General features: G+C 35.9%; 1 protein-coding gene across 2 annotated transcripts; it reads right to left on the reverse strand.

The window, feature by feature from the left end:
• Nucleotides 1–629: 629 nt before the first annotated feature.
• LOC113358045 (protein REDUCED WALL ACETYLATION 2-like) lies at nucleotides 630–6,346 on the reverse strand. 2 transcript variants are annotated; one of them, XM_026601549.1, is made up of 16 exons: nucleotides 6,026–6,346; nucleotides 4,919–5,010; nucleotides 4,328–4,465; nucleotides 4,161–4,217; nucleotides 4,009–4,081; nucleotides 3,690–3,848; nucleotides 3,174–3,323; nucleotides 2,834–3,089; nucleotides 2,581–2,702; nucleotides 2,369–2,455; nucleotides 2,190–2,278; nucleotides 2,030–2,092; nucleotides 1,815–1,871; nucleotides 1,587–1,683; nucleotides 1,337–1,495; nucleotides 630–996 (listed from the first exon to the last, which is right to left on the reverse strand). In XM_026601549.1, exons 1-16 carry the CDS (start codon nucleotides 6,056–6,058, stop codon nucleotides 991–993), a joined length of 1,638 nt encoding a protein of 545 aa, XP_026457334.1. In that variant the 5' UTR covers nucleotides 6,059–6,346; the 3' UTR covers nucleotides 630–990. The 2 variants fall into 2 exon arrangements, with proteins under 2 accessions (XP_026457334.1, XP_026457333.1); XM_026601548.1 differs by having other exon boundaries at nucleotides 4,328–4,471.
• Between the last annotated feature and the right edge of the window lie 6,572 nt (nucleotides 6,347–12,918).

The raw sequence follows: 12,918 nt of genomic DNA on the forward strand, positions 1-12,918 counted from the left end.
GACAAAAGAAAAGATTGAAGCTGACTTTGAAGGAATATTTTAGATTACTGAATGAGGATTACATGATGAAAAGATTTCCTTTCTGGAAAGAGTTTGAACAGAAACAAGGTTATATAGCAAGCACCACCTTCAACGTCTGCACGCATCAACCTGCTCTCCCAACAGAACCACATTTCATAGCAGTTTTGGTAACGCTGAAGGCCTTAATGGATGAGAGAGGAATAGTTGCCTAATTTTGGAGATTAGGTAGTAGGATGTTTACATATTTCTTTGATATTTTCAGTTCATGTTGTCTCTTTTCTTCCTCCTCCAGTACATTTTCTGTTGGTATTTTCTCCAGCAGTACGTTAAAATTAAATTTTTTTCGTTAAGTGTCCTTTGTTTCTACTGCATCGAGAAAGTAAGTCGCGAAAGCAATTCTTGCATGTCAACTGAGCATACAAAGCAATAACTGTGAATCCAACGAAATTCCCCTCAATAAAGCGAGGGGCCCGCCTACCACTACTAGGATGCCTCAGTATATCATAAATCACGAAGAATGAAGAATTGCGTATGTTTTTTTAGGTTGGAAAACGATGCTGACATAAAACATGTTGGCTTTGGCCAAGCCGCAGCAGTAGAACCAGAGCTGGCAAAATTAGGATTGAATTGAAATGTTCATGTTACACCAATACAACAAATTTCTACTCACAATACAATTGCATGAGAACTATAATACTTTTGCTTTTTTTTCATTGCTTTTTTTTTGGTGTTTGGATAATGATGATTCAAAGAAATAGTCAAGAAAGAGAAAAAGAAAAAAGACCTCAATTGGAGGTTGAACTCACCCTTTCCTATACAAGAGGAGGTAGTAAAACTAATACAATTACTTTTCTATTCTCAGCTCTGTGCTATTTTAACAACTTCTTGCCACCTCCCAAGTGATCATGAAGTATCAAGCCTGCTCGAGCATCTACTATCTGCTATCTTCATATCTTCCATATTGTCCTATCATCCCTGTTGTTTTGGTTGTGACAAGAAGATAAGTGAGTAAGCACTGTATGACATATTACGCTTCAATATATAGAGCAAATAAAAAAGTGTGATATAGGTAATTGGTCTTTTCAAATTTCTAACATAAAATAAAGCACTAGATGACATGTTAAGATTTCATATCAGTAGCAATTCGGGCGACAAATGGCTAGCTGCTATCTAAATTGATCTCATGGTCAACCTCTAGATTCACAAAGGGATTCACAACCCTTTAGGGACTCGAGATAAAGGTTAACAGAAAATGAGATATGATGATCTATGTCTATGTTTTGTTGTGAAGACTCAGCTGCATTAACAAACTTACCATCAGCTGTGGAACTTGCAAGAAAACGAACGATAGAGTGTACAAGGAAATTGAGATCGCTCCAGCTGCGATAATGTTGTGCATTAAGCGTTTGTCGTCTTTGCTAGGGACGAAAGCCGTCTTCAAGGTATTTGTTAACTCGAATAGCCTATATGAAATCTGCAAATAAGCAAGTAAAAGACGGATCAATACTCTCTCCATTACGTAATTAATTTATCTACTTATTTGAAGATATCTTGAGCGTATATACCGCAACATATATGGCAGTCGTAAGCATGAAGTTGAGCATTGGATAATCTGGGATTAAAGACAGCAACAGTTTAGGCTGTCCATCTGGTACGCCAGATCTGCATGTGAGCAAGAAAAGTTCATTACTAGAAGAAAGTTAAGTTAAAAAGAAGGCATGTCAGCTCAAGATCCTAAGGTACCCACACCATTCTAGTGATTCACAGGAAATATTTGATTAGGTTGAGCTTACCTTAGCCAGATATGGATCTGCGAGATGTAGGTCTCCAATGTAATCTTCCCAAGCCATCTGAAAAGATATAACAATAAATTCAGAGATTTCATGTTAACCAAAGAGAAAGTACATATGAGGGCAGAAATATTAATGCCCGGTAGACTGGATATTATGTGGAACTACTTTTAAACCACAAAAAATGAAAATCGGAGCATTATCAACAAACCACTTACGCAAATAAGGTCAGGGAGTAGCACCGAAAATGCTGAGTGACATTTCGCAGACTAATATAAACACTGATTCAATAAAAACCAAAGGGGGGAAAGAAATTAGCCATACAGAATTTGTATGTATCAAGTGGATGAAAAGCCAGTCAAAATATTAAATGCGTACGTTATTGGAATCCATGATGTATAAGGATGGTACTTGTTGTATGTAATTTTATCCAGCTTGTATATATACTCGAACCACAGATACCCAACCTGCAGTTTTGTAGAGGGACTTTTGTCAGACACTAGAAATTATGGGATGAAACCTTGTAAAAATAAATATGACAGAGTTTTGCACATCACCGTTAAGGAAACAGACGCCACAGCCAATTTAATAGATATCCTACGTCTGAATTCAGACTCTTCCAGCTTCTCCATCCACTTCTCAACCTAATCAGTATAGCTAACAATTTAGCAATGGAATAAACTTAGTCAAGCACAGAAGCACTATAAAGCACGAAATGCCAGAAGATATATGCCATCTCAAGAACAAAGATGCATGTATATCATCTTACTGTTGGGTGATAGTAGGCATAAATCATGCCAATAATCCATATATAACGATCAAGCCCTGAGCGGAACTGCCATTCATGCAAGAGGGAAAATCGTCCTTTTGCATGCGACGGGTCGGTGTAACCTGTAGATTTATCCGGATTCAGCATTAATCCATTTAGGGAAGGGAGGGTTTTTCCCATTTCTTTACTTTTCCTTCTAATATACATATTGATAATTGGTTACTGAAAAATAGAGCTTCAGCATGTGACTCACCAAGAAGAAATGTAAATGGGCTCCATATGAATTCAAATACTCCAGGGACCTCCCAGACCAAAATAACAATCAAGAAGCAGGAAGCCATCTTTAGTGCCATCACCGATCCAATCTCATTGTATTTATTTAGGATACCGAGGGCACCATAGACCATGAGGGTAAAAAGGGTGTGCATGGGGCATATGTAGTATAACATATAACTATTGTTGAGGACAATGCAGGCAAATGCCACAAAGAAATTAAGCCTCCACATCATCTGCAATGAGATACGACAAATACTTGGTCAGGAACAAATGATTACTTATGCAAGCATGATATTTAAGCAGGACGGAATAATTACCTGGGCGAATCTAGCTAGGCTGAAATCTTTCCGGACATAGTAATAGGAAAAGTTACCAAACCCAGTCATCCAAACATATGCAGCGATAAAAATGCGGATTGCATTATAAATTTCTGTTGCAGCGAAGTAGTGATACATCAAAAACAATACCTGGAAAAAAAGATTGAACAGAGTAAGATTGTATGCCATGCAACAATAACCAAGACCGACATCTTCAATTATAAGTTATATTGACGAATAATCCATGGATGTTATACCTAATGAAGTTCATCAGACATTCTAAATAAATCTTGCTGTATGACCCTACTGATCATGAAACAACAAAATGCCCAGCTCTAAATCAACATGCAAATAAATGGAAGGTTGAGGAAATTGAGTGATCTGTGAACATCCAGCCTACAAAGTTGGCTAAAACAGTGAATTTACTGACAAAGATTATATTATATCTATCCTCTAGTATATTGAAAATGCGGACGACTTTCTGTAAGATAAACTTCAGCTTTATAAAGAACCAACCTGCATCCACCCTTTCCATTCTTCAGTTTGATGCCTGTTTAAATAGAGTATAGATTTCCCTGTAATTGGTGATTTATCTTGATGGATCTTGAAAGAAGTGATCGCGCAAACTATGATGAGAAGGAAATAGAGAAACAGGAAAAGATCCCGATTGTAACTCTGCAAGATGAAAATATTCAAATTAGTCAGGTGCTAGCATTTAGGATCTTACCAACAGTGCTTAAATAGAATCAAGAAGTAGACTCTACACTTTATCACATGTAGAAGAGCACTTTCATATACAGGGAAGCTTGTAGATACCAAAGGGATGGAATGGCACCTTTTTTGACTCTCCAAAAATATCTGTACGATCACATATGTAGAAGTATACCAGATACAAGCCCAATTCAGATCTGAAAATCACAGATGTAATTAGAAATACAATCATAAGACGTATCACAAGTTTAAGAAGGATTAAGGCGATTCACTCACATGGCTCTTAATGTCAACCGATTTTCAACCAAGAATGACTCATCCATCAGAAATAATCTGAAAAGTTCCAAAAATGAGTACCAAACATGCATGCATCATTCTAGCTAAAATCATGAAAACAAAAAAGATAAACTTAAAATTGAAGGGTACCAGATGCATCTGTATACCTGAGAAGCTGAGATGCCACATTTGAACTGCGTAGTTTTGGAGTAGATGACTGGAGATTTCCACCTTCTAATAAAACAGCTCTGTCATCGTCCTTGACCGTATTTTTCTCCAATTCAACTAAGTTGATGTCAGAAAGCCTGCCACTACAAGAATTTCGGTCACCGGGTAATAAAAAGGGGGAAAACATAAACCATTGGAGTCAAATCTGCTGTCTCTACTCCCACATGTTTTGTGAGGCAAATGCAACTGAATATAAAACCAGCCCCTCTGTGGAGTTCCAGATCCACAACCATGAGAAGATAACGAGAAAATGAAGGGGTCAAGGTAATAGAGGAAGATGTCAAGAGATATGACTACGTACATGTCACTTCTAACATTCTCGTCATCTCGTGTAGGCTGGAAAATATAATTTGGAGTTTTCAAGTGTTCTTTGGTTAGTATTTACAGCTAAATCTGTACACTTGTGTTTCACAACTCTTATGCATTAGTTCCATTGCCAGCTGAGTATCTACCACAAACTGCTGATTTAAGTAGCTTGTGTATTGTTCAGAATAAAGAAATAGTGGTCTTCAAAGTTAAAGATAACTCACATTTTTGAAGACACTGAATTCTTCTTGTACTCCAACCATTCAGCATATAACGTTGCGGCAAATAATGGGATTATTCCGAGGAAAAATGATACCTGCAACAAAGTCAAATATCAAACTACAGTGCTGGTTCAAAAACCTCAACAAAGCATAGAAGGAACAGATAAAATTTTCACTAACAAATAACCATGCACTTAGATCCAATCGAACATTTTCACAATATATCAACTATCCACGGATATCAATATGTTACAGACTCAGCTCATACATCATCATAACTAAATCTTAAACATGAACATGACTTTACTTTACACTAATTTAGACGTAATATACTCTGCTAGAAGATGAATAAATTGGAAATCAAACGAGACACAACCTACAGAAGACTGACTATATGATCCGAGTTGAAAGAGCCGAAAGAGCCTCATGAACTAAACATCTACTGGGCATGACAAAACTGACTCCATCAAAACAGTCTTGAAGGCCACAGTGAATAGACTAAAGATAACAGAACCTTTTCAAGTCCTAACTACATACCTTACTACTATCTTCAATTGTTTTACATAATTCAAACCTTAACTAAAACATCGCTATCTTACTTTGACTACCACAAAATCAAATTTAAATTTCAATGTAAACCTGATTTCCCAGCGATTCACATCTACAGTAATCTAAATCTGTCGTCAAATCTTAGCAATCAACTTAACATTTTAATAACCGACATTCTTTCACTATTATCCATGAAATTCCTCACTGAAACTGAATTCACAGATAGTTCAATACAATCATAAACTATATATCTTACTATCTCAACTGGTTTCACTTCTAAATAATTGATGATCTAATCGATTTAACCCAAGAAAGCCAGCTTCCTAACTAACATTTCACTATCTTACTAAAATGTCACCATCCTACTCAGGTTACCACAAAACCAAGATCAGATTCAAGTTCAAACTATCCTATCTTTCTAATCAATTCGCAACCACAGTAATCAAAATCTCACATCACAATTTAACAATCAACTTAGACTTTGAAATCTCCACTCATGAAATTCAACTTAAACTGAAATCATACGCAATTACAAAGATCTGAAAATTCAGATTCAAGTACCTGGCCAGGAGTAATTGGTCCAGCGATCGCCATTTTGTTGGAGAACACTGTAATTTCCTGCTTCAATTTCTTGTTTTGAAGCAGAGATTAAATCTTGAAATCGAGAAGCATTTGAAGAACAAACATGGAGGAGATTTGAGATCTGAATGAAGATCGAAGAGTTGTTGTTGTTGACTGGTACGGAAGACGAGTGAGAGAATCCTCTAGATTTGGTTTGGTGTCGAGAGAAAACACTGATTTAATACGTAAATGATACGACTCACTCGCTTATGACGGTGGTTCTGTTTTTTAATGCCTTCTGGGGATAAATTCCTAAATTCTGATGGTGGTGATGATTTAGATTTGATTAAATGATAAACTAATTGGTCTCAGGAATTACGATAATAGCCTTCCTTTTGTTTTCTTCTATAATTAATGCATTGATTTATGGAAGTTCATTAATGTTGTGTTTATGACGATGACTAATGGAGTTTCATTAAGGGGTTGATTATGCACTGGGGTATAATAGAAAATTGTCCAAATTGAGGTTTTGCAAATTATGTGTCAGAAAATGGGTGCAGTGGACGGCTGTCCAAATTATTAAGTATACACAGCTGAATCCTAAATTGAAAATTAACTTAGAGCATCTCCAATGCTAGGGGTGAAGGTCTTAAAAAGACAAGACACCTAGGATTTATCACTTTTCTAACCAAGAATTTATCTCCAATGCCAAGGTCAAGGTAAGGTAAAAGCATGACATGGATGCCATCTCATAAGAAAGGGTAAAGGAGAAAGTCATATCTTTACCTTCTCCATGACCCAAGGTCTTTTGACATATAATCAATTCTTTATTCCAAAATTAATTTGTCTCTAAGTTCTAGGATAGTAATATCTTGGCATTGGAGATGAAATTTGAGGTAGAAAGTATAACTTTCATTTTTTTTAGCCACATAGTAATGACCCACAACAAAAAGGTATTAATAGGACCTCCACCTAAGATTACCTTCACCCCTAGCATTGGAGATGCTCTTATGAAACTTTTAATGCATATACATGTGTGGGCTACTGGGCTACGATAATAATTTTTGTTTTTTCTTTTCTTTTTTTTCGGAAAATTCTAATCATATAGATAGCTCCCATTCGAGACCGGGTTCATTACATGGCAAATCGATATCAGAATCATTACATAGCAAATCATTTAAATGAACATCAAGGTACACTGCAATTACATCAACACCATAATTTCTCCATCTCAACAGATGACAACATTCTTCCACATCAATGAATCCTAAGTTTCCAATAAACCAAGAACGGGCCATAAGAACAAGGTTAGATGGCTGAGTTTGTTTTGATATGAAGAAAACCAAACTAACAACACTACATAAAGCAGGTATGTTAGAATCATAAAATGATTTGACCATTTCTCAGGGTTTTGAAGGACAATACAACTATCTAAACTAAAGTAACTTTCTAAAGTAAAAAAGCATGATCTGATTTCTGGATCGGTCGGAATCGGTCAGAATCTGTAACAGAGTTTTTGTTGTTGTAGTGTCTGTGTCTATTGATGTTGTTGTGGTGTCTTTTGATGTTTTTGTTGTTGCTGAAGTATTAGTAGTTGACGAAACCGTTGCTGGTGATGTTATGGCTGAAGTTGAAGAAGAAGTTCTTTTTGTTAAACCCAATTTCCACCTCTTCTTAAACACCATCACCAGACAAACCAGAGACCAAGGTGATAGCCAAGAATAAAACTCAAACTGAAAAGAAGGTTGAAGGTCTAAAAAACAAGAAAATAAAAGCTTCAAGGAAGTAAAAACGGACATCAAATGATGATTATGAAATAGAACAATAGAAGTAGTGATCTAGATGAGGATTAAGAGAGTTTAGTCTGCCCAAATCGGCTCCCATGGAGAAGATCTGGGCAGAAGAGATTCAGGCGGCTATAGGGTTTGTTATTGCAAGGAGATAAAAAAAGAAAAAGGAGAGTTTTAATAAAATTGGTTTCCTCGGACGGAGTTAATTCCATGGAATTAGCCATCCTCCAATGGAATGACGGATTTCTGTCATTTGATCGAAAATCTATTTTAATAAAATTGTAAAAAAAAAAAAAAGTTGTCTAGGATATATTTTAAAACTAATTTCACGGAAAGTCTTTCCTTGCTTTCCCAAGAAACCGATTCCATCGAATCACTTTCCACGGAATTGTTTCTTTCCTCTGTTATCAAAGCAGTCTTAGGGTCATTGTGGTTAGCTAGAAATGAATTGGTTTACCGGCGACGGACATGATATCTGATACGCATTGTCCAAACTGCAATTCACATGCAACAAGAGTTCATTTGGGCCTGAAAATTTTTACCACCTAATTTACCAGACGCCTCACCAATTCCAAATCCAGCTTGAATCAGACATACCATAACAATCATTTTGGTAGTATGTGTCCACCGATCCGGATGGATTAAAATTAATTGAAATTTGCTGGCTCGTCCAAAAAGCCCGGTACCAGTTATCATATAGTTCACCGTAAAAACCAACTAATCCGGAGGTCCAAAAACTTAAAATTACTTTTCCGCCCATTATTTCTCACATGTGTAAACCGACATGTCTCAAAATCACTCTTATTTTTCACGATTTTCAGTTTTTCTATTTGAGTTTCGTTGTTTGAGGACTGAAAAATCAAAAAACCTCCTAAACTGAAATCTATGGCACGATTTCGCACCTGAAAAACTTAAATCTAGTTATAAAACCAAAACCGAAGATCAAGAATGCAGGAAATCATAAGAAACTTGATCAGAAAGAAAGCAAAATCAAACGAAAAAAATAAATCGAAAAATCAAAACATCAATTTGGTCAGAAGAAACTATCAAAAAGAGAGAAACGGTTACAATAAGAAAGATCAACAGAACAATAACATAAGTAACTGAAGAACTAACTCTGATGCCAGCAAAAAGAAAGAAAAAAAATTGCTGCTACTCCACCAACATCGAAAAAGAAGATAAACGTTGTTACTCCTCCATCAACAACAAAAAGAAAAAGAAACGTCGTTACTCGTTCACCAACAAAAACGATGAAAGCCATCTTACCCAAAAGAGGTACAATTTCTAAATCTAAATTCACTTCCAAAGAAACAGTACATATTGATATGTATGGATGTTGTGGAATGTCAATATATTGCACCTGTAGAAGGTTATATTATGTTTTGTTGTGATGGAGCAACATTTGGAAATCCAGGGAATGCAGGGTTTGGGATTATTGCAAGGGATCATACTTGTAATACGTGTGTTGGGAACAATTTCAGGTGGTATTGGAATAGCTACCAATTACATTGCAGAAGTTATGGTTGTTGTATGGGAAATCGAATGGGCAGTAAAAGTTAACTTGTCATAAAATTATCATATGTTCAGACTCCAAGGTTGTTGTTGAAGATTTCAAGAAAGGAAACATACCCTGGTTTATACATACAAGATGGGTGAAAGCTTGCAGGCTATTACAGGAAATCATATACATTCATTGCTATAGGGAGATTAATTTCTCTGCAGATGGTTTGGCCAAGAAAGGTGCAAGACTCAATTTGGGTGAAGTAGAGCATCATACATGGAGACCTCTTGATGTGATTGTAGATAGTGATAAAAGTGGTTTCCTCAGGCGGAGTTAATTCCATGGAATTAGCCATCCTCCAATGGAATGATGGATTTCTGTCATTTGATCGAAAATTTGTTTTAATAAAATTGTAAAAAAAAATTGTCTAGGATATATTTTAAAACTAATTTCACGGAAAGTCTTTCCTTGCTTCCCCAGGAAACCGATTCCATCGAATCACTTTCCACGGAATTGTTTCTTTCCTCTGTTATGAAAACAGTCTTAGGGTCATTGTGGTTAGCTAGAAATGAATTGGTTTACCGGCGACGGACATGATATCTGATACGCATTGTCCAAACTGCAATTCACATGCAACAACAGTTCATTTGGGCCCGAAATGTTTTACCACCTAATTTACCAGACACCTCACCAATTCCAAATCCAGCTTGAATCAGACATACCATAACAATCATTTTGGTAGTATGTGTTCACCGATCCGGATGGATTAAAATTAATTGAAATTTGTTGGCTGGTCCAAAAAGCCCGGTACCAGTTATCATATAGTTCACCGGAAAAACCAACTAATCCGGATGTCCAAAAACTGAAAATTACTTTTCCGCCCATTATTTCTCACATGTGAAAACCGACATGTCTCAAAATCACTCTTATTTTTCACGATTTTTCAGTTTTTCTATTTGAGTTTCGTTGTTTGAGGACTGAAAAATCAAAAAACCTCCTCTTGAAAACTGAAATATATGGCACGATTTCGCACCTGAAAAACTTAAATCTAGTTATAAAACCAAAACCGAAGATCAAGAATGCAGGAAATCATAAGAAACTTGATCAGAAAGAAAGCAAAATCAAACGAAAAAAATAAATCGAAAAATCAAAACACCAATTTGGTCAGAAGAAACTATCAAAAAGAGAGAAACGGTTACAATAAGAAAGATCAACAGAACAATAACATAAGTAACTGAAGAACTAACTCCGATGCCAGCAAAAAGAAAGAAAAAAAAATTGCTGCTACTCCACCAACATCGAAAAAGAAGGTAAACGTTGTTACTCCTCCATCAACAACAAAAATAAAAAGAAACGTCGTTACTCGTTCACCAACAAAAATGATGAAAACCATCTTACCCAAAAGAGGTACAATTTCTAAATCTAAATTCACTTCCAAAGAAACAATACATATTGATATGTATGGATGTTGTGGAATGTCAATGGATTGCACCTGTAGAAGGTTATATTATGTTTTGTTGTGATGGAGCAACATTTGGAAATCCAGGGAATGCAGGGTTTGGGATTATTGCAAGGGATCATACTTGTAGTACGTGTGTTGGGAACAATTTCAGGTGGTATTGGAATAGCTACCGATTACATTGTAGAAGTTATGGTTGTTGTATGGGTAATTGAATGGGCAGTAAAGTTAGCTTGTCATAAAATTATCATATGTTCAGACTCCAAGGTTGTTGTTGAAGATTTCAAGAAAGGAAACATACCCTGGTTTATACATACAAGATGGGTGAAAGCTTGCAGGCTATTACAACAAATCATATACATTCATTGCTATAGGGAGATTAATTTCTCTGCAGATGGTTTGGCCAAGAAAGGTGCAAGACTCAATTTGGGTGAAGTAGAGCATCATACATGGAGACCTCCTTCTCTAATCCAAATAGAAATGCCAGATAGGAAGTATTATAGATTTTGTTAGTTTTGTTTCTAGCTTCTGATGTGCTTATGTTAAATCTTTAGTTTGTTGGTTCCTTTGATTTCTTGTATTAACTTTTTGTTATTCTCAATAATAAAAATATGTGACTTAGCAAAAAAAAAACATATTGATATGTATTGTTGTACTATGTAAAACTCTCTTTTATAATCAAAATAACATGAATTGTTAGTTTATGTACATTATTTGATATTGTATGATGGCAACAGTACATATTGACATGTACTACGTAAAAACCTCTTTTAGTCTCCACATAACATCAGTACATATTGATATGTACTATGTTAAAACATCTTTTATACTTGAATAAGAATCTTTTATGCTTTGAGTACATCTTGTTGTGGTCCAAGTATATAATGATGCTTGAATGAACATCAGTACTATAAAAAAAGAAGGTATTGGTGGTGAAAAGTTACTAGTAAAGAGGGGGCGTTGCCCCCTCGACCCTCTTAAATATTACATAACTGATAGTACTTTAAAGATAAATATATAAAATATCATCTAGTTCTCATTTTGTCATACAGAACATAATTAATTTAGTTGGCCCACCAATACATATCAACACATGTGGTTGGATATGTTTCTGATGCTTGTTGACTATGCAGGTAGTACAAAGAGCGCCAAAAAGAGAGGAAAAAAAAATCTGGAAAAAAATCTAGGAAATTGTACAGATATGGTTTAAAGGGTCTGTTCGATCTTGTAAAAGAAATTAAGACTGCGAAACTGAAATTCAGTGATGAACAGTTGCAAAATATAAGTGAGGCGTCGTACGGTCATTTATTCTTAATGTCTTGGTACACGAACTATGATCAATAACATTGAAAGAATAATTAAGCAGCAGTCACTGAACTGTTGCGTTGTTATAAGACAGGCCAAGTGCCAAATGAGTTGACATTTCGGTTTGTACTGCATAGAACAACACATGTCCTGACATCAACAACAGAATAAATGAGAGTTATTCTTGGGATGCCAAGAATGCCGAGAAGAGAGTATGAAGACGTTAGGCTGGCGGAAATGGATCGATGGCGTCAATATGAGTTCTTTAAAAGGATCTTTCATGTTGTTGTGAAGAAGGATCACGAGGTCACCAGACCAAGGATTCAAAAAGTCATCTTAGACCTTCTTAGAATAACTCAAGTTGATAAGGACACTGAACTCAACGAGTTTGATGAAGAAGAACAAGCAAGTAAAAATGATGTAGAGATTAAAAGCGAAGATGATGAAGCCGGCTCATAGCTGTTACGAGGGCCGTTACTACCAGAATTTTTAACGGCCACAAAGCCGTTACAAAAAAAATGGAACACCCATTTTTGCAACAGGCAAGAGCCATTACAACCCGTTTTAGTAACGGCTTAGTTCTATTTCTAATCCCAGAATTTGGTGTAGTGCAATGAAGCAAGCAAAGATGTTGAAGCAAGTGAAGAAGATCAAGAAAGTGAAGAAGAAGAATAAGAAAATGTAGATGGTGCAGATATACTTAGGCTTTTCTGCTTCTTTATGTGCATCACATTTTTTTCACTACAAAAGATGCATTCAGCTTGACTGAACAATACATTGGTTATGTCACGGAAAGAATGTATCTTGTCCAGATCTTATACATTCCCATTTAGAGGGA

This window comes from Papaver somniferum, chromosome 3, assembly GCF_003573695.1.
Source record: "Papaver somniferum cultivar HN1 chromosome 3, ASM357369v1, whole genome shotgun sequence".
Taxonomy (NCBI): Eukaryota; Viridiplantae; Streptophyta; class Magnoliopsida; order Ranunculales; family Papaveraceae; genus Papaver; species Papaver somniferum.

Bases quoted from the DNA above. Each gene is read 5' to 3' on its own strand.
- LOC113358045 (XM_026601548.1), bottom strand. From the start codon at position 6,058: ATGGCGATCGCTGGACCAATTACTCCTGGCCAG. The intron at 4,472-4,918 runs GTGAGTTATCTT...AAATTCTTGTAG, and splicing joins AATTCAGTGTCTTCAAAAAT to TGGCAGGCTTTCTGACATCA. The intron at 3,324-3,689 runs GTTGGTTCTTTA...CTTTTTTTCCAG, and splicing joins AATGGAAAGGGTGGATGCAG to GTATTGTTTTTGATGTATCA.